Below are 24,535 nucleotides of genomic sequence, written 5' to 3'. Positions count from 1 at the left end.
GATTAGTATAAATCAATTGTCGATGGTTGATGAAGAATCAGTGGGTGGAAAGATTTGTTTCCAAGCCATATCTCTCTATGACTCTAATGGAAATAGATGAGAACATGAAAATTCAGAAAGTGTACAACTTGTTGTAAAATTGAGACCTTAGCATATTGAAAACCCATTCATGATCAGTAATTAATTTTCTGATCTTAGATGGAACAAAATATTACTCTCATTTCAAGAGATCTATAGTTATTGAATATATCTGAGATAGCAAAAGATTTCTAGATATCTAGGGAAGCTGGATATGGGGTTAACACGGGGAAATAGTAAGACCATAAGACTTTGGAGTAGAATTAAGCTATTTGGCCCATCAAGTCTGCTCCAAGATACTAACCAGTATATTGTACTGTATTGACCACTAGTACTTTGGAAACAAATAAAAACAAACATTGTGTAGGCCTGTAGGCATACAGACTGTAGCTGGTTTTGCCTTTCCTGCTTTATTCTAGAGGAAGGAAAGTATAATCAGAGTAACAGTAATGCTGGAGTCCATCAACAGTTCTGGGAGTATGAAACTGAGCTTGGATTTGATCAAATTCCAGTCGTAATACCCAGGACTCAATGTTTACACTCAACTACGTGCTGTAGAACCAAGATCCAGAGCTCCCAGGTGTTGAGAAAAGAGACCAGAGAATAAAATTAGGATAACACTTAACCCGCGAAGCTGCCACCTTTCACATCAGTGACTGCAAAGGGATTTCACGCAGATTTAAACTGAAATCAGTGCTGTGAAAAGAAAACACCAATGTTCACAGAAGGTATCATGAGGGCTAGGATCCAATATTGTTCATGCACCTGACTGAGCTTTTATTGTATCACCAGACCTTTCAATAAATTGCAGTCTTGTAAATGCCCCTGTATGGCCATAATCTATGTACCATAAACTGCATATCATGATAGTACACCAATATGCACAAATACTTGTGCTCACACTGCACTTTATTGTAGGAAATTGTGCTTATATAATAAAGAAGTACTGAACAGTGAGAGTTTTAGCAAATTTGGGCATATTTGACAATATCTAACAAACTCCAAAGATCATTAAAATCGAATGCTGACCTGCTTTATTTGTCAGGTACTGTATGCTCCCTAGCTGCTGAGTTAATTCCACTTTTCCAGTGTTTTCTGTTTTTAAATTTGTGGAAATAACAATAAAGAAATTTAAATATAATTGAAACAAGGCCACATTTTGTAATTGCAGATCAATGAAGATCCCAAATTTAAAAGGATTAATTTATGAAGATTGTCCTTATGTACTCCCATGACTTCAGAAGGATACTTATAATCAAATTATAATGAAAATATGACAGAGTAGAACAAAAGAAAACAGTTTCCTATGGTTGGTGTCACTAGCACAAAGTGCAAAGGAGAATAGATGCCTGGGCTGTTCAGAGGTGATGTTAGGATGTACCTGAAACTCTAGACACAAAAGGGAGAGGAAATTTGGACATCTTTTCACCAGAATGTTAGCGAGGTTCAGTGATAACTGAAAATTTCAATAAAGTTTATGTTTGTTTAATAAGTAAAATAAGGAAATCAAAAACCAGGGTAATTTAAGGAGATATGAAACCACTAACACTTGACTGAATAATAGAACAGATTTGAAGGGTTGAAGGGCCTTCTGTTTCTCATTCTAATGCTGGACTTAGCATTCTGCAAAAACAAAACTGTCAATTTTCTTTTTTAATTATTTCTTTGCTGAATGTAAGCTTGGCACATTGTTTGTTACAAAAAGTCCTGTTCTCTCTCTAAACATCAGTATTGTTCACTCTGGCTGAACTTCCTCCACCATTAGCAGTTTGTATCTAATAATTCAAAATTTGTGCTTAAAATATGGAATTACCAGACTATTTAAGTTTTGAATAAGATAGCATTCTGGGAACTTAATATTAAAAGCAGTTATGAATTACCTTATAATTTTAAAGTGGGTGTAGACTCTATAGAAAAATTTAATTCTGCATTATTTTCCAGATTTAAAACCTGAGGTTCATATTTGTTCAGTAAGTGCAGTAAGGAAATTTTTTAAAAAACAGAGTAATTGAAGTAAACATGGTTCCCCTTTCACATGACTGAACCGTGGAACAGGTTTGAAGGGCCTCCTTCATAAAGTTCCTCTTTATAAACAAGATTTCTCAGGATTTACTACTCTCTCCATATTCATCCTTGAGAAGGCGGTATGTGAGCTGCCTTGAACTCTTGCAGTCCTCTGCTAAAGATGCTCCCATGGTGCTGCTGGAAGGGTGTTCCAGGAGTTAGAGACAGCAAAATATCTCTGTGACAGGAGGATGGTGTGGGACTGAGTGGGGAATGTAGTTGCAGTGTAATTCTAGGAGGCAATGCCACCTCTGCTGGGCAAGACTAGAAAGCTCACCACAGAAAATAAAACACAGCTAGAAAACAGACCCCCCTCATTAAACAATAAGTCTGCTGGGCTCCTTGCAACTGACCAAAGTTGAGTAAATTATGTACCAGTATTGTAGCATTAGGTATCCAGAATAAAATTCTTCATTCACCCAAAGTGGGAACGCAGCCCCACTTCTGTCTGGTCTGAAAGAAAGCAAGTGCATTTAGATTCCGTCTCAGGGTGTTGTTTTGAAGCTTAAGATGAGTTCACAGCTTGCATGACACACACTGTAGATCAAATAATTGCAGTTTCAACCTCAGATCGCATCTCCAAACAAGATACCTGTGACACAGCCAGACTTGAATAAACCTGAGGCTGGCTTAAATCTGAATTTATGTTCATCCTCCTATGGTCACCTATCATGCCAGATGACAATGATAAAGTCTAGCTGGATGACCCTCTCATCTGCCGCTGTAAACTCAGATTTCTCACAGCCAATTCTTGTCCCGTTGAAAGGCAGTAATTGAATGGATTAACATGACAGGCAGTCAGCAATACATCACATTGGCGTTGGGCATTCCTTGCGTGCAAGTGTAACCAGCGATTTGGTAATGTTCTATAATGAAGCACTATGTACAGTCCTAACACTGTTATCAAACCAAATCATAGAATTATAGAATCATGCAGCACCAAAGGCCAACCCATCTATCATACCAAATAAATCGCACTTTCAGTGCCATCATTGCAATGCAGTCATTTCATTGTTTTGTGTGGGCATGAAGATAATTTACAAGATGATTGAAGAAACTGGATTTATTACAATACAGGTGTTTAAGGGGAGGTTCAACGAATATGTTCTTGAAAAGGCTATAAAATTAATCTTACATGTATGTTTACCATACCACTACAAATACTTCATCAAATAAACAATTCCATTATCAGCTACTATTGAATCTGGTTCAGTGTCCTTCCTTAAATGGCAGCCCAGATAATAACAACTCATGCAACAGAAGTTTCTAACCCCCCATCTAATTTTGTTTGTTGATTATGGTTATAACCTTCCTGTATCCTTAGACATTCCATCAAAATTTTAGACACTTTCAGACTCTGCAGTTTGATGTTCTGTGTGCTATTCCCTCACATTTTTCCATGTTTTTTCTCTTACTTTGGGTGTTTGATGATTTTTTTTTTGAATGGATTTCTTTGTTTCACGGTTACCTGCAGGAGGATGTGTTATATACTGTATAGGCACTCGTATAATAAATGTACTTTGAAGATTTGAATCATAGAGTTGTGTAGATAGGACAAGATCTGAAATCGTTGAAGGGATGTAGTTGTTGTTGAATCTGCTGGTCTGGAACCTCGGGCTTCCGTACCTCCTGCCTGGTGGTAGCTGCAAGAGATGGCATGGCTTGGATGGTGGGGATCTTTGACGATGGCTGTTGCCTTCCTGAGGCAGTCTGTCCTATAGATATTACTGATAGTGGAGTGGGATATGTCCATGATACATTGGGCACTAGTCTCTGCAGCTTCTTATATTTCAGTGCCAGACCATGATGCAACCAGTCAGGGTACTTTCAACAATCTACCTGCAGATGTTTGCTAGAGTATTCTTACTTACTCTCTGTTATGTCACTGGAGCTTAGGGCAGCAACGAAGTTCCTCCATTGCTGGTGGTGTTCAGGGCTTCCTTCACCATGTCAGTAGCTTCCTACTGGTTTTAGGTACTGTCAGTCATGGGTGGTGGCTCAGGAATACCAACACACTCAGATGTAGAAGGATTGTTTCCATGACAATTCTGTCAGCACTAAGCTGACCCTCTGAACCGGCTGGACCGGCGGACAGGGGATCTGTAGAAATTTGTTAGAGGATTCAGTGCCAAGCTAAACCTACTAAAAAAGTAAACGTACTGGTGTGCCTTCCGTATGATTGTATCTATTTGTTGAACCCAGCACAAGTCATCCGGTATGTGAAGGCGCAGAAACTGAAAGCTGTTACCTCCTCCAGCAATGCAGACTGGCATATGTTCACCCTCCTTCCTCTTTCTGAACTTAGAAAACAGCTCTTTAGTATTACTAATGTTGATGAAATTACAGTGCCGCTCAACCGGGTGTCCTATCTCAGTCCAGTATGACCTTCCCTAAATTACTTTTCCAATTCATAAAGTTTAACAGTGCACAGACTTTTATGTGCATTTTTATCTTCTCTTCTTAAGTGAATATTTCTTTTTTTCTAATTATCCATTGTCATCCATCAGCTTTTTTCTTTGGTAGTTGGTAGAGGGTTGACTTTTTTTATATATATAAAAAAATTTCTTTTATGATGTATGACCTATCTTTAAATTTTTGATTACAGAGTGGTATACCTTTATGTGTTATGCTATAACATTTTTATCAATTTTATTACAATATATGAATGTACACAAGTTATGTTGAGATGTATTGCACTCTGTAAATCTTTTTTTTCTTCTGAATAAAAATATTGTAAAAAGAAAAAGTCCAGTAAACTGACTCATCAACATATGTCATTCGCCACCAACAATCAGCAGATTTGTACATACAACATGATTGACATAAACATGATGTGCAATTGGAATTGCTCATGTGTTGTAAGACTGAACTATGACTGAACTCACATGGAGAGCACTAACTGCATTAAACCAGAATGGAAAAAAGTGAGCTAATCACCAAGGAGGAATGTTTGCATCCCTTGGATTGAAAATGGTTGTTGTTTGCCATAACCAGTGAACGATATGAATCAGAGCCACAATTGTGCATGCATTTACAAAAATAGGCATTGAGAAATATTGAAAAATGGGTATTGAGTCCTGATGAAGGGTCTTGGTCTGAAACGTTGACTGTTTATCCCCCTTCCTTGATGCTGTCTGACCTGTTGAGCTTCTCCGGCAGGTTGTGTGTATTGTTCTAGACTTCCAGCATCTGCAGTACCTCTTGTGCCTCTAGAAATATTCACTCTTCAACTTTGCAAATACCCAATAGAATCCTCAGTGGTTTATTGGACTTATGGTTTATTGAACTCGGATGGCAATAAGGAGGTGTACAGGAGTGATGAAGATAGGCTGGTTGAGTGGCGTCATAACCTTGCACTCAACGTCACCAATATCAGGAGACTGATTGTGGACTTCAGGGAGGTTAAGATATGAGAACACACACCAATCCTCACTGAGGAGTCAGTAGTGTAATGGGTGAGCAGTTTCAAGTTCCTGGCCATCAACATCTCAGAGGACCTGTCCTGTGGACAACATATTGATTCAATCATGACGATACACCAATACTTTATTGGTGTGATTCCTACACCCCCACCCCCACAGAGGCTTTTTGATCTGCTGAGTTCCTCCAGCAGACTCCTTGTTGCTTCAGATTCCAGCATTGGCAATCTTTTTTTTGCCTTCATGTAATAGTGTAGTTACATTGAAATATAGCAATAGCCCTCTGAGAAAGATCTCACAAACTGGGATAAAATGACTGACCAGTTATGTTAGAGCAAGGAAAAGGAAAGGCTTCATTGCTTTTCAGCAAATCCTTTTCTTTAAATTCCACATGAACAAATAGGTGCAGGTCTCCTTGGAAGTCTTCCAACAGTGATGAGACAGCATTCCCTCAGTACAGCTTTGAACTGTTACCTTAGGGTGTATGCACAAGTCTTACTATGGTGTGTGAGACAAGTGTTTTCTGATTTAGATAACACTGAAAACATATGATTTATGCTAAATGTTAGTTGTGCTTAGCAACCCAAAGAAACAATCCGATGTCACCTATAGAAAACACATAGGGCATGGGAAATATGCACTGTCAGTCTCATATGCACAGATTTTTGTTCTTGAAACTTTAACAAGACTCCCTGCAGACAGCGAAGGCTCACTGATAATTTCCACAGCATTTCCAGTCGCTAATGAGGGTTCAGCAATTTAATGTGACGGAAGATCTATTCTGTGCTGTAATATCAGCTAGCAATGAAAGAGGAAAGCAACAGTGAGCAGTTGTGTTCACAGATTGATACAGCTTTTTGAAATCATGGTAAAGCATTGGAACGTATCTAGGGGACCAGAGAAGCCTATAAAAAATCATTACAGAATGCAGTCATGGCAACAGAAAACTGGCATGCTGATTACAGTGTCTGCATTTAATAGGAAGCATAATATTAAGCACAGGACATGAAAAGAGATGACAAAGTTGAAAACTCAGTAAAAGGCAATAAAGACATTTATAAAGATACAAAAATGTATTTAGGGGCTATTAATCTGGACATGAATATTTTATTTCAAGTAAATTTCGGTACAGTTATGAGGCTACAAGTTTTTTTTTAGTGTCTGCAGCTACAGCTCATTTAAATAATTTTATAATCGTACACAAACTTGGCATTGTAAATGCACTGCACTCATTTCTTTACAGAATTATCTACAATTTAATGAAAGAGAATTACAGGCAGCTGGAAGCAGCAGACATCATTCCAAACACCAGACAGTTTTGAAGAGACAACTGTGGATCTGATGGGATACATTTCCCTGAAGAGCCCAAATGATGACAATTCAAATATTGGGATTGTTTTTTTCTACTTATTATCTTGTGCAGCCTGCATTCCTTTTCTCACAATGAATGATACATTTCGCTAAAATGTTACTCTGCAGACAAAAGTCAAAGAATTACACACCCATCTGCCAGCTTGTTGAATAAGCAATCTAATTACTCTCACTCCCCTGCTTCTTTTCCATTGGCTTGCACATCTCTCCTTTCAAATTGATGCCCATTTCTACTGTGGAAGTTACTATTCAATCAGCATTCAGTGTTCACTCAATCAACAGATTGTTGATATTAGAATCAGTGTTTGTAATGAGTTTCTTATCATCTCCTTTAAGAAAATAAGAACTAGTAAATTATGCAACCCAGCCCTTGGAACCTGTTCTGCCATTTATTAAGGTCATAATCACTAATCTCAGGGCTATTTTTTCTGCACAACCTTAAAACTTTCTGAGTATCTTATCGTCCAATTTCCATTTGAATGAGCTCACTAAGTGAACCACCACATCACTCTAGGACTGAGAATTTTGAAGATTATTCTTTTATCATTGTCACATGTACCAAGATACCATGCAACAAGACACAGTCATCTTTAAACTCTTGTTTCTGACGTACCCACCTGCTTCAAGCAATACCAGTCCAAAGTAGAACACGGTAACCTGCCTCAGTGACTATTTTCCGGAACACTTGTATATGATGAGGTGCTTTTGGAGGCTGGCCATGAAGCATGTCAGCTCTTACCTGGGGAGTGACCTGGATCCACGCCAATTTGCCTATCTTTACAACAAGTCACCGATAAATGCCATTTTGTCGGCTCTTCTCTCAGCTCTAGAGCATCTGGACAGTAAAGGTGCATACATCTGAGTGCTCTTAATCGACTGCAGCTCAACATCCAATGCTACAATCTCCTCAAAACTAATCAATATCTAGGGCTTGGTACCTCCTTGTAAAACTGGACTCTTGATTTCCTCTCTTGCAGACCCCATTTAATTCCAATTGGCAACAACATCTCCATAAACACCATTAGCACAAGGGCACCAGAAGGCTGTGAGCTATCCCCCTCCTCCACTTATGACTGTGAGGCATCCCCAATGTTTCATTTGGCTAATGACACCACTGTGGTTGGTCAAATCAAAGGTAGTGATGAATCGCCACTTATGAAGGAGACTGAAAATCTGATTGAATTGTGCCACAAAAACAGCCATTCATTCAAATAAAGAGTTGATTATTGACTCAGAGGTCCATGACTCAGCCTTCATTAGTGGATATCATATCATATCACAGAATCTGTCTTGCCACACACGCATAATTGACAATACAAAAAGGCACAACAGTATCCCTGTTTTCTTAGAAGTTTGCGCAGATTCAGCATGTCATCCAAAACTTGGACGAACTTCTATAGATGCACAGTAGAGAGCATCTTGCATCACGTTCTGGAATAGAAACACAAATGCCCAAAAACAGAAAAGCCTACAGAAGTGGTGGACATAGCCCAGTCTATCACAGGAAAAGCTCTCCCCACTATTGAGGACACCTACAAGGAGTGTTGTAGATGTGGTCAACTATGAACTGATTCTGCAAACTATTGACTCACTGCCAAGAACACTGCATCTCATGTTCTTGGTATTATTTATATATATTTTTTGTATTTGCACAGAGTATATTCTTTTGCACACTGGTTGCTTGTCAGAATTTGTGTATAGCTTTTCACTGATTCTATTGAATGTCTTTGTTCTACAGTGAATGCCTGCAAGAAAATGAATCTCAGAGTCTGGTGACATACATGTATATTGATAAAACATTTAATTTGAACTTTGAACTTTAAAAGCTTGCCGTACATAATGTTCGTAAAGATTAAATCATGAGACAGGGTTAGGGTAAACAATAAGTGCGACATTACAATGAGGTGTAAGATCATGGTGAGGTAGATTTCAAGGTCAAGAGACTATCTTATTGTACAAGAAGTCCATTCAAGGGATTGATAACAGTGCGACAGAAGCTGTCCTTGAGTCTGATGGTTACACAGTTTCAGCCTTTTGTGTCTTCACGCTGAATGAAAAAGTTTCTCTTCAGTTCAACCTTAAATAACCTTCCATTTATTCTGACATATTGAGCATTGATTCTAAAATGATCAATATCTTTTCTGGCTTCACCCTTAAATCAGTGTTACTGAAACCGACCCTTTGGGTTTCTTACTGACTGTTAACCACCCTATATACTCATTTATACTACTCACTTTTTGCTTCTCGTTATTTCTATCAGTTTCTCCCATATTCTACCACTCAACTGCACAAAGGACAAATAATTTACCAAGTCAGATGATTTTGGGTTGGGGGGACGAAACTGGTACACCCATTGAAAACCCACACATCCCAGAGGGAACATGTGAATTCCACATGGAGAGCACTGGAAATCAGCATCGCACACAGGAATCAGCAATGTGCCACTGTGTTGCCTATTACTCTGACCCCTGATTACTGACATCAGCTCCTTAAACCCAAACCCCAACAACAGCAGCAGCTTTATCTCTATTTGATGTCTTTGGCATTGAAAAGCAGTTCAAATTATGTTGCATAATCAAAATCAGGCAAAAAAAAAGAATTTTGTGATGAAGGATATTTGAGCAGAGGCTTAGTTTACTAGATGGGTCTTCTCATGGGCCTTGAAAGAGGAAATAGAGGTGAAGAGATGAAACAATTTACAAAACAAATTCCACAGAACGGGTACACAAGGGATTGTAAATGTTGCAGTTTAGAGTGAAGAGCAAAGTGGGTTGACCAGCCTCTGAGCCGTGGGGTGGGAAAGAGAAGGGATAGGGCCGGAGGAACTGTATATGTTTCAGCTCAAGAACAAGTGTGGGTTGAATATAAGGCTATTGATTGCTTCACTGAGGAACAAACGGGTGTACACAAGGACCAGAGCTGGGGATTTCCCTCTGAGACATTATCTGCTGGGTTCAATAACAATCAATTCAAAGCATGCTGAATTTTCCAAATTTAAGATTGAATGAGCAATGTTTAAAGAACATCACAAGTTTCAGGAGCTGAAGTCATAGTCCATTCCCAATGCATGCTTCTGTTGAGTGAGATTTTATTCTTAAAAGTGGTTCAAATTCTCTGTAAATGCATTAAAAGAATAAAAACATTTCAGTTTACTAATTAGCAGTAACTGACTTTGATTGCTGCAATTATCATAACGAGAGATATAGAACAGTGCAGAGATCGAGGTACATTAGGGAATGACGTGCAGGAAAGAAGACAGCATAAGTGGATGAATTGTACCTCTGCACTGATTAAAAGGGCTGCATAGAACAAGAAATGCTTTGGAATGTATTTGAACGGCTCAGCACTATTCCATTTATACTTTATATCATTTAAGAAAGTGATCAGAGATGCCATCTTCTGGCAACTTTATATCAACTGGTTAAGGAATACAGATGCAGTTTGACTAACCCTTAGACAGTTCTGTTCTGTGTGGTTCTTACATACTCTCTTCTTCCTTCCACCTTATTTGTTACTTGCTTTTCCTGCACATGGGTCCATGCTTATCGCAACACAGAGACACAACAGACTGCAAGTGCCTGGGTCTGGAGCAAAATAAATGAACTACTGAATGACCTCAACAGACCAAGCATCCACCGTAATCCTGATGCACCAACGTGACCAAAGTTTCGACCCTCGCTTTGACTCTGCAGATGCTGAGTTCGTTTTATGCATATTGCAAGGTTGCACACCGTGGAATATTCCATCATAACTCTACATATTGGAATGTAGTGATAAAACCTGTAAATAAAGCAATCTGAGATCAGAAGCATATTGTTTCAAAGTACTATGTGTTTCTAACTGAAATCAGATCTTAACTAAGGCAATGTTTCCATTGATCAGAGGCTACATGATGTAAACACATATGAAGAGTATGATCACAATCTATGCAAATGTGGTTTATGGTTGATGCTATGTGATTTTGCATTCCGAGAACGCTGCTGCAGGAATGAAACTGCTTCTTCTGCTGCTGACACTAGAATTGATATTCCTTGTTTAATTGGATATATTTGTTGCTGCAGTGCCAGGCCATGACATATTTCTCACTGCCTTAATGCTACAATTGACAAGTTCCCTCAAACTAATGATAACCCATAAAGGAGTTTAGGGAAAGGGTGGCGGGCAGAAAGATTTAATGCAAGTGTCATACTATTTGCCACCGTTATGCTAGATTCAATGCCCGGACATGTCTCCAGATCAGGAAGATCCCCTAGAGGTTGTCTTATCACTCTTCAGAGAGACAGAGGAGGATAACTGGCAAAAATGTATCCTTAATTGAGCACAGGTCTCTGTGACACTATTTCACACAGGAGGTAGGGAGAAGAAAGGCTTTGTAAATAGAGGTAAAGTCATCGATTGAGTAGAGGTGAGACAGAGTGTCGTGAAATTCAACATGATAGAAGAGTGGCATTTGACCCCACATGACAGTATTGATAGTCTCCAAAAGGTGTTGACTTTTTATCTTATGCCTTCAAATTATTAATGTGATAAATCTCCGGAGGTCTAGCCAACTTTACCGTATAAAATATTTGTCTTTGAGAGTCAGTTCCATAGCACAAGATGCAAGGAAGTGTATTAACCTGAAAACAAACAAAATCAAATCCAGCTTATGCTGCCATTCAAATCCCCAACATTCAGTTGCAAATGAAAAGCCTTCTAATTATCACTGTGCGAGCTATACATAAAGACTGATGACTTGTTGAGAGTACTGAAGGAATTTAATCTACTCTGATCCAACTTAGCAAATTCAGATCACTCACACTTATTTCTGAATGTATCAGAATTGACCATTTTTGCCAATCATATCTCTGTGATTTTGGCTGAGCTTTTCCCTTTCTGCTCCATAACTCTGCTATGAGTAACATGTATTGCAGACAAAGCAGCATAATCTACTTCTAACCACCCATACTAACCCATTTGTTCTCAGAAATATCCCTTCTGTTCTATCCATCCCTTCTCCACTTCTCTACTCCTGAAAACTAACGTGTTTCGTTTCTTTCCCAGTTCCTACATAAGGTCTTTGACCGGAATCATTAAGCCTGATCCTTCTTCAACAGATGCTGTCTGGCCTGCTGAGTGTTTTCAGCAACTTTTGTTTATTTTCCAGTCAGCAAAGAACTGGAGGGAACAGACCAAAAGAGCATCTGCCCTCTAATTTTGTTCTGAATGCTCTTCAGTGCCTGTGCAAATTAACATTTTATGGACCTTCTGGCACACCACAACAATGCAGCTGCTTTGGTCATTGCTACCCTGCCATATTAAACCTCTTTCAACATTTATCCATCATGTATACATAAGGTTTATGTGATGATGAATCTTTCAGTTTACAATCAAGTTTATAGAACAAGCAGATTATGAAGACCTCTGAAATCCCAAAGTACAACAGGTTTCAAAATGTGATCAAAATTATTTTTTCGTCAATTATGTTTTATGTTTCCTTATTAATTATGATTGCAGTATGTCCCAGCTTTCAGGTGAGTGCTAGATTCTTTAAGTGATGTTTCACTACTTCATTACTCATATCTTGTTTTGACAGGACATTATCCACAGACTTAAGCACTTAATTTCTCTTTTCACTAATTTCAGTATCATCTGAGTTATCAAGATCTTCTTAACCAGCCAGGAAACAGATGTTCTATGGCTGGCACTTTTTTTTTTGACTGTTCATTTGCATTACACATTTTCTGCCCCTAGGAAGCCACCAGCAAGGTTCAGTTGAGCATTTCTTTGGCTGAAGCAATGTGGAGTGAAGCAGTGCAGGAGTGGTCCATATTAAACCACAAAACCTGGCACCGCTCACATCTCTCAGGGCAGCAGATTAGTCATAGAGTAAAACATACTGAAATTGGACCTTCAATCCAACTCACCCATGCCTATCAAGGTGGCTGTTTAAGCTAGTCTCAATTGCCCACATTTAGCCTATGTCCCTCTACCCTTCCTATCTACACATGTCTTTTAGATTATTATTATACATTCCACAACTGCTTAGAATGCTGGCTTATTTCATATATGCACTACCCTCTGCATGAAGAAGTTGCTTCTCAGGTCTCTTTTATAAAAGATTTTCTTCTCACCATATTCCTAACCCTTCCGGTTTCTGTTTTACTTTGTTTCATTTTCTGAGGAAAACACTGAGTGCATTCACTCGATCTTTGCCAGTTATGATTTTATACAATTCCAGAAGTTCACTGCCTGATCTCGTACACTCCAGGGAATAAAGTTCTAGCCTGCCCAACCTCTCTTTAGAACTCAGGCCTTGAGTCCTGACAACATTCCTGTAGATCTTCTTTGCATTCTTCCAAGCTTAATGATGATATTCCCACAACTGTGTCACCAAAAACTGAACATAATACTGCAAGTGCAATTCCCCTTGAGTTAACTTCAAACTCCAGCAAAACCATATAACCATATAACAATTACAGCACGGAAACAGGCCATCTCGGCCCTTCTAGTCCGTGCCGACGCTTACACTCACCTAGTCCCAGTGGCTCGCACTCAGCCCATAACCCTCCATTCCTTTCCTGTCCATATACCTATTCAATTTTACTTTAAATGACAATACTGAACCTGCCTCTACCACTTCTATTGGAAGCTCATTCCACACAGCTACCACTCTCCGAGTAAAGAAATTCTCCCTCGTGCTACCCTTAAACTTTTGCCCCTTAACTCTCAAATCATGTCCTCTTCTTTGAATCTCCCCTACTCTCAATGGAAAAAGCCTATCCATGTCAACTTGATCTATCCCCCTCATTATTTTAAATACCTCTATCGAGTCCCCCCCTCAACCTTCTATGCTCCAAAGAATAAAGACCTAATTTGTTCAGCCTTTCCCTGTAACTTATGTGCTGAAACCCAGGTAACATTCTAATAAATCTTCTCTGTACTCCCTCTATTTTGTTGACATCTTTCCTATAATTTGGTGACCAGAACTGTACACAGTACTCCAAATTTGGCCTTACCAATGCCTTGTACAATTTTAACATTACATCCAACTCCTATACTCAATGCTCTGATTTATAAAGGCCAGCATACCAAAAGCTTTCTTCACCACCCTATCCACATGAGATTCCACCTTCAGGGAACTATGCACCATTATTCCTAGATCACTCTGTTCTACTGCAATCTTCAATGCAGCCAACATCCCAGCAAACCACAATATTCTATGATCCTTTTTCTATGGCCATGAATGAAACCTGCATCTTTCTTCTGAGATGAACTTGCTGTGGACCTGTCACTGGATTGAGTTTTATTGTAGGATCTTACCTTCATTTCAGCTAAACCCATGAGTTAGAAAAGAGCTCACCCAACAAGATTTTATTTTAAAACAGAATATACTTTCAGTGAGGCAATGGTATCTCCAACTGTTCACAGAGATTGTATCTACTTAAAACAGAAAAACAGGTGTTTAAAATGTTTTACTCTCTTATAGAAGTGTGACTACAATTATCTTTTTAGTATCATGTAATAAGATATATATTGACATAAAATAAAACAGCTCAGAGATTACAATCTACCTCATTCAATGATGCACTTGGTATGAAATTAAAATTGCTTCTGATGCTCTGATAATTCAGTGAGTCAGAAATATGTAGTATATAGTAGGTGTCAAAAGGCACTTTTCCAGTGTATGGAAAAGAAAATGGAAAACAAAAAAAAACAGGAAACTTAGAGGAACATTTTTTTTTTAAATCTTGCCAATTTTAACATCATTTGAAACACAACATTAGTCAATTTCCTGTAGTTATGGGAAGTGGGAAACCAGATCATATGCCTTCTTTAGTTGATGTGCGGTCAAACTGTAAGGGATAATTAAACAGGGATATAAAATCATAATTTACTAGGCATTTGAATGCCTGGTTTCCTGTTCCTACTTTCAATGTAATTTGATCTTGTGATATGATGTTGTCATTTATGATCATAAAACAAATCCCACAACAATTTAGGAAGCAGAAATAAAATTGGTTGGAGCCTGGAAATTAAAGTGGAAATCAGATTTGTATCCTGGGATACATTGAGGAATTATGGAGCATTGTTAGTGACAAAGTGTTTACATAAGGAGGAGTTCTAACAAAAATTTGATGGAAAGTAAATGATAATGATATCACATCCACAAAATTCTCAATATTCGCTGTAAGTAGAAGCAAATTAACATCAGTATCCTCCCCAGCAATGAGGTTCTAATTAAGCACAGTTGACTATACTGGGTAGGCTTTGCCACTATCACACCCAAAACTGTGTGCTGTGGGGGGAGATTATCAGGCAGACAGTGGAAAAAAATGAGGCTGTGCTCAAAGCTTCTTTGAGGGATGCAACATCTGACTCCTCCAACTCTCTGAGTCACACCTGGTTAAAGTGAAAAATGAACACTTTGAGAATCTCAAACCATGCACTAGGCACTCACAGACCCTTTGTGTAAGCAGGGAAGGAACTCGCAAACTCACCAAGCGCTCATCCACCTATCAGAGTTGCCAACTCCGACTTCATCTTTGGGACAATTTCCTGTTTCCAGAATGGCTTCATCAGCCTTCACAGAACCCACAAATCTGGAGTGGAAGCAAGTCATCCTTGATCCTAAGGCATTGTTTACAATAATTGATTTTTCAATGTACACTATAAGCCACAAAATGGATAAAGGTCAAGCTGTCCAACAAAATCTATTGCTCTTTTAATCCTCTTCCATACTGAGTATTGAAAAGCTGTATTAGAAAATGTGTTAATTGTTGATGTGCCATTCCTCCACAGGTTAATCATGAGCGCAAGTGCAGAAAGATCTTTCCATATCATGTTTGAGCTTCTATTCTTTTGTTTTGGTTATTTCAACATAACTAGGTGCAGTGCAAAGCATTTCTTAAAGAAAGAACAACTTGCATTTATAAAAGCATCTGTCCTGATGCCCAAAACACTTGACAGCCAAATGAAGACATTTCTGCACAGCTACAGTGTAGAAAATACAGCAACTAATCAGAGAATAGCAAGCTCCCAATAATTATTCATTCTGATTATGTTAGTGGAAGGATACATGTTGGCCAGCCCTCTGGGGAGAGTTCCTTTGCTCCTCAGACATGGACAGTTTAAGGTGTCAATTGAAACACATCACCTCCAACACAGCAGTGCTGAAGTGTCAGCCTGGATTTCTGTGGTCTGTGGTTCGAAGTGTGACACAAACCAGATATTCTTAGGCTCACTGCCAAGACTGCTACCAACACATGGTTAGCTCAATAGAATAGCAGTATAATCCAAACAATATGTTGAGAAAATATGCACGACGGCCGAGAATATGTGAAATTTAATGCAATTTTGGTTCTAATAATATTAATCAGTTCGGAAACACAAAATCTAGTCTCTTTCTGGGAGACCTAAGCAGCAGAATTGCATATATCAATTTTCTTACGCCTTCGATAAAAAGGAACCAACCAATATAGGCAGCAGCACGCTCTCTCTATCTGGGCAGAGGTGAGACAATGACCCAATATTACATCTTGCTCCACCCACCTGGCTCAGCAGTAGGAAAATAATCAATGAGTCATTCTGAACTGCTCGCCCATACTATTGCCAGCCAATATATTCATTACACATTAGTATGGTAACAAGGTAGCAGCTGAAGTGTGAGTACATGCCTAACTAGCTGAACTATGGGGGAAAAAACTTTTAAAACTACATAGATAAATTCTACAATCTGGAATTGCTAAGTTTAGTAGATGATATATATTAATGAAGCAGATATGAGTATAGGTGGGCAGCAGTATATCAAAATCCTGCTGAGAGATGGTGTGTATAGTTGCATGCATCTTTCTATCTCCATAAACACGTGTACAGATAATCTAGTATAAAGAGATAATTCTTTATGTCAAACATTAATTAGCATAGCTCTTTGATAGTTAGTTATAAGCCATAATATTGATATTTTTTCCAGCACTATTTGATCTTAAACGAACGGCTCAGTTGTCATGCTTGACCTTAGGCTGAGAAACGGAAACATCAATCACTTTTTCCACTCCTAATTACTATGCTCTGACCTCTGCTGGCAAGTACATGTGTGTGGATTTCAACAGAGGACAAGATCAGCCTCATATGTAATGCCTTCCACAGTCAGATAGCCCACAGTGTTAACAGAAGGAGGGCAGGCATGTGGGTGATTTGGGAGTGAAAGGGGAGAGTATTAGGACCTGTGCAGTAAAATCAAAAGAATATTTTGTGCTTTAAGAAGTCTTAGGGTAGATGAAAATATAATATATCTTATTATTTGTCCGTCAGCTGTATGTCTCTATATGTTTATGTCATATATGCATAGAGTAAATATATATGGATTATAACATAATTTATCTCTAATTCCATGCATATTGTTTAAAATTCTGAGTAATGTTAACAAAATCAGTCTTTTCCTATGTTAATATGTACAAACATTAGCATATCAAACAGTGAATCTATAGTTCCATTCTGGAGTAGTCTGGAATAGAAATTGCTCACGTATGCACAGCTAGATGTTAAGGTAACAGACTACATTTAAGGAAGCATTGCATGAACAAATATATATAGAAATATATTGCTCTCTCTCTCTCTCGCTCTCTCTCTCTCTCTCACTCTCCCCCCTCTCTCCCCCCCCCTCTGTTTTTTTTTGCCTGTCTGTCTCTCTCATATGTGATTGTAACTAGTCCCTCCCTGGAAAATCTAATTAGTTTCATAGAACCTTTAATTTGCCATTGTTCCACATAAAACTCCCATTTGGAAATCCTGCTGCTTCCCCCCATCTCCGCTATAACTCCCCTGATCACAGCTTCAGACAATGAGACACATTTTTTTTAACATGGGCATCTGCCAAACCATTGTCAACATAGAAAGGGTGGAAGGTAAGGTGATCCTATGAAAAATCAACTGTCCATAAATAATGAAAATAGTTATAACCTTTAATACAAGTTTTGCATTTTTTGAAAATATATTAATAGACTGATTTTCTTCTACACGCTGAAGGGGCAATCTTTTTTACTGAATGTGTTTAACTCAATGTTATATTGTTAATGATCTATTAATATTTCAATTTTATTCAGATTCTTGTATGCTTCTAGCACTTCTTTACAATTTATTCTCCTGCATTTACTATTTTCTTACTTCAACCAGCTAGTCTTGAATACTTCAGCAACAAAATTAACAATATTTGATGCAGTAAACTGCCCTAATTTAGTATTGATTGTTATGTTATATAATATTTCATTGTGTCAGCAAAACAAGCATTTTCTGAGTATAATGTTCGATATATTCATATTAAATAGCTATTATTTATTACAGCCTTGTCCACTCATTTCAAGTTTGCTACATTTTCAGCATGGCATTGCAGGTCGTCAAATATACAGCTCTGCGTATCTTCAAAATCTGACAGATATACACATACCTCAGAGTTGATTATACTTTTATAATCCGTGTACGCTGTCCACACTTAGCTATTTCCAAATCTTGCATTTTATTCAACATCTGCCTTCACTAATAAAATGCCAAAGCTATCAAACGGTTTATTCCAATCCCATGTCCGAGAGGTGTGCACTGGAACATTTTTAACAAGACGTGCTCTCACGCGGTTGTGCTACTGTGATTTAAACTATTCTCGTTCTTTTTGGTTCACGTTGCAATTTCTCTGCACTTCTTGACCTGGGAGTCTTGACTGCCCAGTTTCAGCATTGAAGTTGACTGCCTGGTGTTGGAGCTGTCCAAGCTCCGTGGTGCTGAATGTGCTCCGCTTTGTATGTGCGTAGATGTCTAGCGCTGCCCAGTGGAGAGCTCTGCAATTTTGTTGCCGTTTTTCATCCCTGTTTTTCACATGCCTAACTACTTTACTTTCACTAGCCTTTCAATAAAGGTATTATATAAATCAATGGCAAGGTTCACTGCTGCAACCCTAACCCTGCCTTAACAAAATAAAACATCTTGTCAGCAACAAGGATAGGTACATCAGCCAAATCTCCTAACTGCAAGCGAATTCATCAAAAAAATCTTACCACAAGCGCTTCAGCAGCATGGTGAACACACGCAGCATTCGTTTCTCATATAACCGTGTCTTTGCAACCCAAAGAAGGAGAGACCATCTTTTTTTCTTGACCCGAACAGTTTCAAAGAATATTAACATCCCATGCCAAGCTTCCTAAGAGACAGCTGCAATTCATTCTCGCTCAAGTAGTTCCCAAAACGTCGGTGGTGAACTGGCCATTGCTTGGAAGTAAGAGCTCCCCTCCACTCCAGAAAGGGGTCTGTGTTGACACGGATATGAGAAAACTGAAGAGGAAGAGAGGTCAGAAGGAAAGAGAAGCGAAGTGTCTTGGCTGACAGGATTTGAGAGTAGTCTCCTCTCGTATGTTCGGCTCACGGAGCCTTTCAATGAAATGATGAGGATCCAAGGGACTAAGGAAAGAGCCTTGTCTGGTTTCAGCTGACGTCAGTTCAACATCCCCACCCCCCACCCCAACATTACACTACCACCCTGAAAGCAAAAAAAAATACCAAAGGTATCAGACCCACACTCAAACCGGAGTAATCCTCAGCACCGGAATTAATAGTGCTTAACCTATTTCTTTAAACTTCCGAATCACTGATGCCAATGCTGTTGTATAACACCCCCGGGCGAGCAGTAAAACGATAAATCGATTTCTAGTATTTAATTCCAGCGAAAAACAGGAGGTATGCAGAGACAGCTCGTTTTGGTTCTGCTTTCGCTCTTTGATTGGGTCCCCGGATTGGTATAACGACGGATTGTCGGGGAAGTGATCCACCTACTTTCAAAGGAACAGCCGTGAACTGATCAAGTCCAATTCACGTAAAATTCTGTCTTTGGCATTACTAAGGGAGCGTACCCTCTCTCTAAATACACAGGGCGACTGCCAAAACTGTCAAACAGTACGTTAAATTTGCAGAAGCCCGAGTTCTGATGTCCGCCGGTTCAAGTAGTAGACGCGAGCATGTTAAACGCTGGAAGTAACGGAATTCACAGAGTGAACGGGTCACTGTTGATTCACAACTATTAGTAGTGTCCAGGAATGCCGCTATCGTTGAGCATCGTCCATGTTCTCCGGAACCACGTCCACAAGTCAGTTACCCGGCCCAAAGCAGAGCTGCAAAAACCGGCTGCAAGAAATATTAACCCTTTATCTTCACTCCACATGCAAACTTAATTCTGACGCTGAATCAAAGAAAATGCCCGAAAATTATTTCGCCACTTCTTATTGATATAATTATTAATTCAATGCTAAAAACTATCGCTGATTTCCAATGTGCACTATTTGGGCTCTACCGTGACCAAAATGCAGGGGTCTTGTTTTTCTTTCTCTCTCTCTGGATTGACGGACTATCCACGGTTGTGAAAATGATTGGCAGTTGGGTAACGGTCTTACAGCCAAGTAGCCGGGTGCCAGATGCGATTGATGTTCCTTGAGATAATCTGATATGGTTTAAAGGCGTTTATCAGAATGGAGCACGGTGGCAGGCAGCTCACACAACATGAATAACCCTATCAACACTTAACCAAAAAACAAAATAAATACCACGCTGAAGATGTTCCATTTAATATAATGCTTGTAGTTTATTGCTGAAATCATTTGGACTGTTCCTGCATTCCCAGGTACTGTGCTTCCAAATGTGAGGCACTGTGCCTGTCTGTTGGGAAATAGATGCATTTCTTAAAGGATTTCTCAGTAAAATTTCTCATGATTTGAGTTCATGTTTTTGATTTGCTAAATGAGAATCCGCAATTTAAAGAGCACTGATTTCCTTTACAAAATCAGACAGACTAGCATACAGAGAGAATTAATTCTGTCGTGCTGATAGGGGCTAAGTGGTTAATTGATCTAATTTGAATTTCACGATTAAGACCATCTTAAATTCTAAGTTATAAAATAAAATCCCAGGCAGCAATTTTGAACCTTTGGCCCGACACTAATTTGGAGTTTAATGCAAAGCCGCTAACTAGTGTTGAGATGCTCTGAAGGGAAAATACAATTTGTCCCGAAAAAGTGACTTTCGAATGAGAGGCGTTTCAGAAATAACTCCAGTGGGCACGTAATTTCTTCTGCGGGAAGTGAAGTACCTTATGGTTACGCTGCAGCTCTCAGTCGTGTAGCTTCTGTGAAAGCCGTCAGTATTAATAAAGTGCATTAAAACATCGGCACTTAGAACTGCTCTACGAGAAAAATCCTTCTCTATGAACTGAGGATTAGCCTCTCGCAACTAGTCCCCAGGCAATGGAAGATGAAGGTTTATGTGCATTGCCCTGTAGGAGAACAGATTGCAACGCCAAGTAGTGCACTTGTTCACAAATTAGACACGAAGATTGTGACTGCAGCATATGTTTAACGTTAAAACGATTTTAAAAAGCGCCAAATTTGGCATCAGAAATACAGCAGGAAATAACAGGGAAATTGGGTACGTGATGGGGGGGAGGGTGTTAGCGATTGACTCTCCCCCATAACGGACACAATGAGTTGCATTAAAAGGATTTACTGTCCGTTCTCTTTCCTATGCACCAAGCTGCATTTTCGCTTCCTCCGTGCTGGTAGGACGTTGTGAACTGCCAGTACATCGTTTATAGTTTTCACACTAAAATGTTCAATAAGTGAAGCAATCTTGTTAAGCGGGAGCAGGGCACGAACTTGGCCATTTCAGCTGTATGTGTGCAGAATTCATTTTACCAAAGGCCATCCAGAACACCCCTGTATTTCAGCTCTCTGTGATTAATACAACGTGCAGGGAAAACTGGTCCTGCTAAATCACTTCCTTGGATGTTCAATCGCCCTGAGCATCAATGATAGCCCAACTATGGCATTCCTATCCATGCACAGGAGGGATATTATCTCAGATTGAGCTAGATAGAAAACATCAGTTAACAATTTCAATCTATAAACTGTGGTCACAAACTAGCAACTGATGGTTGACCAATTGCTTTATACCTTGGAAGGTAGGAGGCTGAGAGGTAATCTTATAAGAATGCATAAATACCTCAAGGGATATAGATAGGGTGGATGCATTCCATGTATTTGCCAGGATTGGGCAATCAAGAATGAGAGGGCATAGGTGTTTGGGGGGGGGGGCAAGGAAAATTAATAAAAAGTTGAGGGCAACATATTTTACACAAAGGGTGGTACGTATATGGAATGAACTGCCAGAGGAAGTAGTAGAAGCACCTAGGAGCAATAGTTACTCAGTCTCCTCCCAACCCCTTCCTCACTATCTACCCCACACTCCTGCAGAAACCACACATATTCTCACACACACAAAATTGCTGTAACAGTAAATTAGTAATTTTTTTGTGGTTATAGCAGGGAGACTTTATTCAAGAAAGAAGCTGTTTATCTACAGGCAGGCAAAGTGCGTGAACCAGTTGTAATGTCACTGCCTCCTGGAGCAAAATGAGGTTTCTCAGGATGCAGTAACAACTGTGACATTACAATGAGGGGCTCTCACTTTGCGAGCAAGCTGAGATCAGGCCTTGGCCACAGACACATTTTGCACATTGGGAGGACCAATAAAGCTATAATATTGACAATGAATAGTCGGAACCGAGGAGTAGTCTACAAGTTCAGGATTCCTGAAGGGATAGATGAGGAATACATGTAGGATCCTTGCCTTCCATGAGCCAGGACTTAGAATATATATGAACAATATATTAGAATATATGGTACAACTTTTAAGACATTAGATTTGGCTGGGGCTGGAATACTGTGAGTATTTCTGGACTCTCTACACTACAGGAAAGATGTGACCACACTAGTTAGGGTACTAAAGAGATTCACTAGGACGGTGCCTGGAAATGTGCTTCCTTGGAGCGGAGAAAATCAAAGATGGGCCTAAGTAAGGTATATAAACTACGAGAGGAATAAGTAGGGGTGGATAGAGAGAAACGCTTACCCTTAGCTGAGGGGTTTGCTACCAAAGGGAAAAGATATAAGATAAAGGAGATTTGATGTTTATTTTTTCCACTCAGAAGGTGACTGGAGAGATGATTGTGGCAGGTCATCATGATGTGTGAGAGCTAATTACTTCAGCATTTATGATCACTAGACACAGAGAATAAAAGACCCAAAGGTCTTTGATGGCTAGCATGAACTGTGGGCTGAAGGGGTTGATTCCATACTGTTTGGCCATAATTTAGTATGGCCAAACTACATTCTTCCACCTTCCCCCACCCCCAAGAGGGGTAACCTTTACATGCAATCCACAGTTACCAGATCAAAGAGTAAGCCACCTTGTCAGGAGCATACTTTCAAAGGCACTCGTCTGATTTATTTCTAGCGGCCACTATTACTGATCAACTTGAGTTTGGTATTGTATGGCGAGTTGGTATTCTTTAAAATCTGCAAGGACTGGTGTGCAAATGCTTCTATGTAAGATTATTTTTTTCTCTGTGTGGCTAAGCTACTCAGGGTTTGTCTCCATGATCACAAGGCAAAATTCTAATCATTACCTCAGTATAGAAACACCATGACCTCTTTGATCACTTTGCAATAATATGGCCTTTGCACATTTTCTTCTAATTGTGTTATTTTTTGTAATAATTATTTATAATTGATGCTTGTCCTTTTTTTTGTGAATGCTGCTTATATGAATCTGCATGTTTCGGATATTGCAGGTTGGTTTTGCAATGCACCTGTGCATACTTGTACTTGTACATTAGACAATAAGCTCCATGCTGACCTGGAAGTGAATTATCATTTCTTCATTGTTACTGGATCTTATTTCTGCAAGTCCACCAGCGCCATGGAAGCTCCTTCTCCAGGAGACAATCAAGCTGGTGGCTCATCAACACCCTCTCAGAGGCAGTGAAGTGCAGTAAGTACTCATCTCAAGAGTGACGCCCTCAGATCATACTTACATAAAAGGTAGTCAGTACAAACACAGCAAGAAAGCAGTGAATAGTTTTGTTTGTGGGAACAGGTGGAGATTGGCATTTGACCAAGATCAGAGGGTAGCTGCTGAGTTGGTAATTAGTTTACAATTTTAATTTTCCAGTTCTGTTGCAGGTAACAGTCCTAAATCAATGACACAGAAGTTCTTCAAACTGTTTAAGTATTGAAAATCATCTATAAATATTGTGGTTGCTAATGTAATGTCTTTTTATATTTATCATCTTACTACATGCATTAGTATGCAATAAAATGTCATGATAATTGTGCATCATATAAGGATTAAATATGTATGTTGCTTTCATTGTCACAATCAGCATGCCAGAAGGAATGGAAGCATTTTGTAACAATATTAACAATCCATCTTTTCTTCCTTAGCATGTGTTTTTCTGGGTGCTTCTGCTAATGCTTTGGTTCCAAAACATCACTGGTTGTATGTGATTGCATCAGCGGTGGAGAATCCACGTTAACCTCATGGAAGTAAGCAGAGTAGGCAGATCAGAATACTGATCGATATGTATTAGCATATCATAAGGGTTGTCTTCAAGGATGTTAACACTCCAGCCTGTGCCCAGCTAAACACATGTTGAACATTGAATCAAATTATTAACAGGCATGCTTCTTATTGATCATCCACAACTTGCAGGAAAGTGTTTGATTAATTTCAACTGCTATTGCTGAAATTTG

The 24,535-nt window shown here is 39.1% G+C and overlaps 1 protein-coding gene across 3 annotated transcripts in view; it reads right to left on the bottom strand.

Annotated features, from left to right (window-relative positions):
- ajap1 (adherens junctions associated protein 1) overlaps positions 1–19,339 on the bottom strand; it is a 299,903-nt gene extending 280,564 nt beyond the window's left edge. For 2 of the 3 annotated variants that reach the window (XR_012096654.1, XM_073031684.1), the window contains exon 1: positions 18,959–19,339. Coding sequence is in view for 1 of the 3 variants with exons in the window: in XM_073031684.1 (XP_072887785.1) it covers positions 18,959–19,086 (128 nt within the window). In the remaining 2 variants the exon portion in view is untranslated. Of the gene's footprint in view, positions 1–18,357; positions 18,703–18,958 lie in introns of those variants that run through there. The other variant, XR_012096655.1, reaches the window with a different exon arrangement.
- Between the last annotated feature and the right edge of the window lie 5,196 nt (positions 19,340–24,535).

The sequence above is a fragment of the Hemitrygon akajei genome, chromosome 29 (genome assembly GCF_048418815.1).
Source record: "Hemitrygon akajei chromosome 29, sHemAka1.3, whole genome shotgun sequence".
Lineage (NCBI taxonomy): Eukaryota > Metazoa > Chordata > Chondrichthyes > Myliobatiformes > Dasyatidae > Hemitrygon > Hemitrygon akajei.
This window is presented reverse-complemented; position numbering and strand designations above follow the sequence as displayed.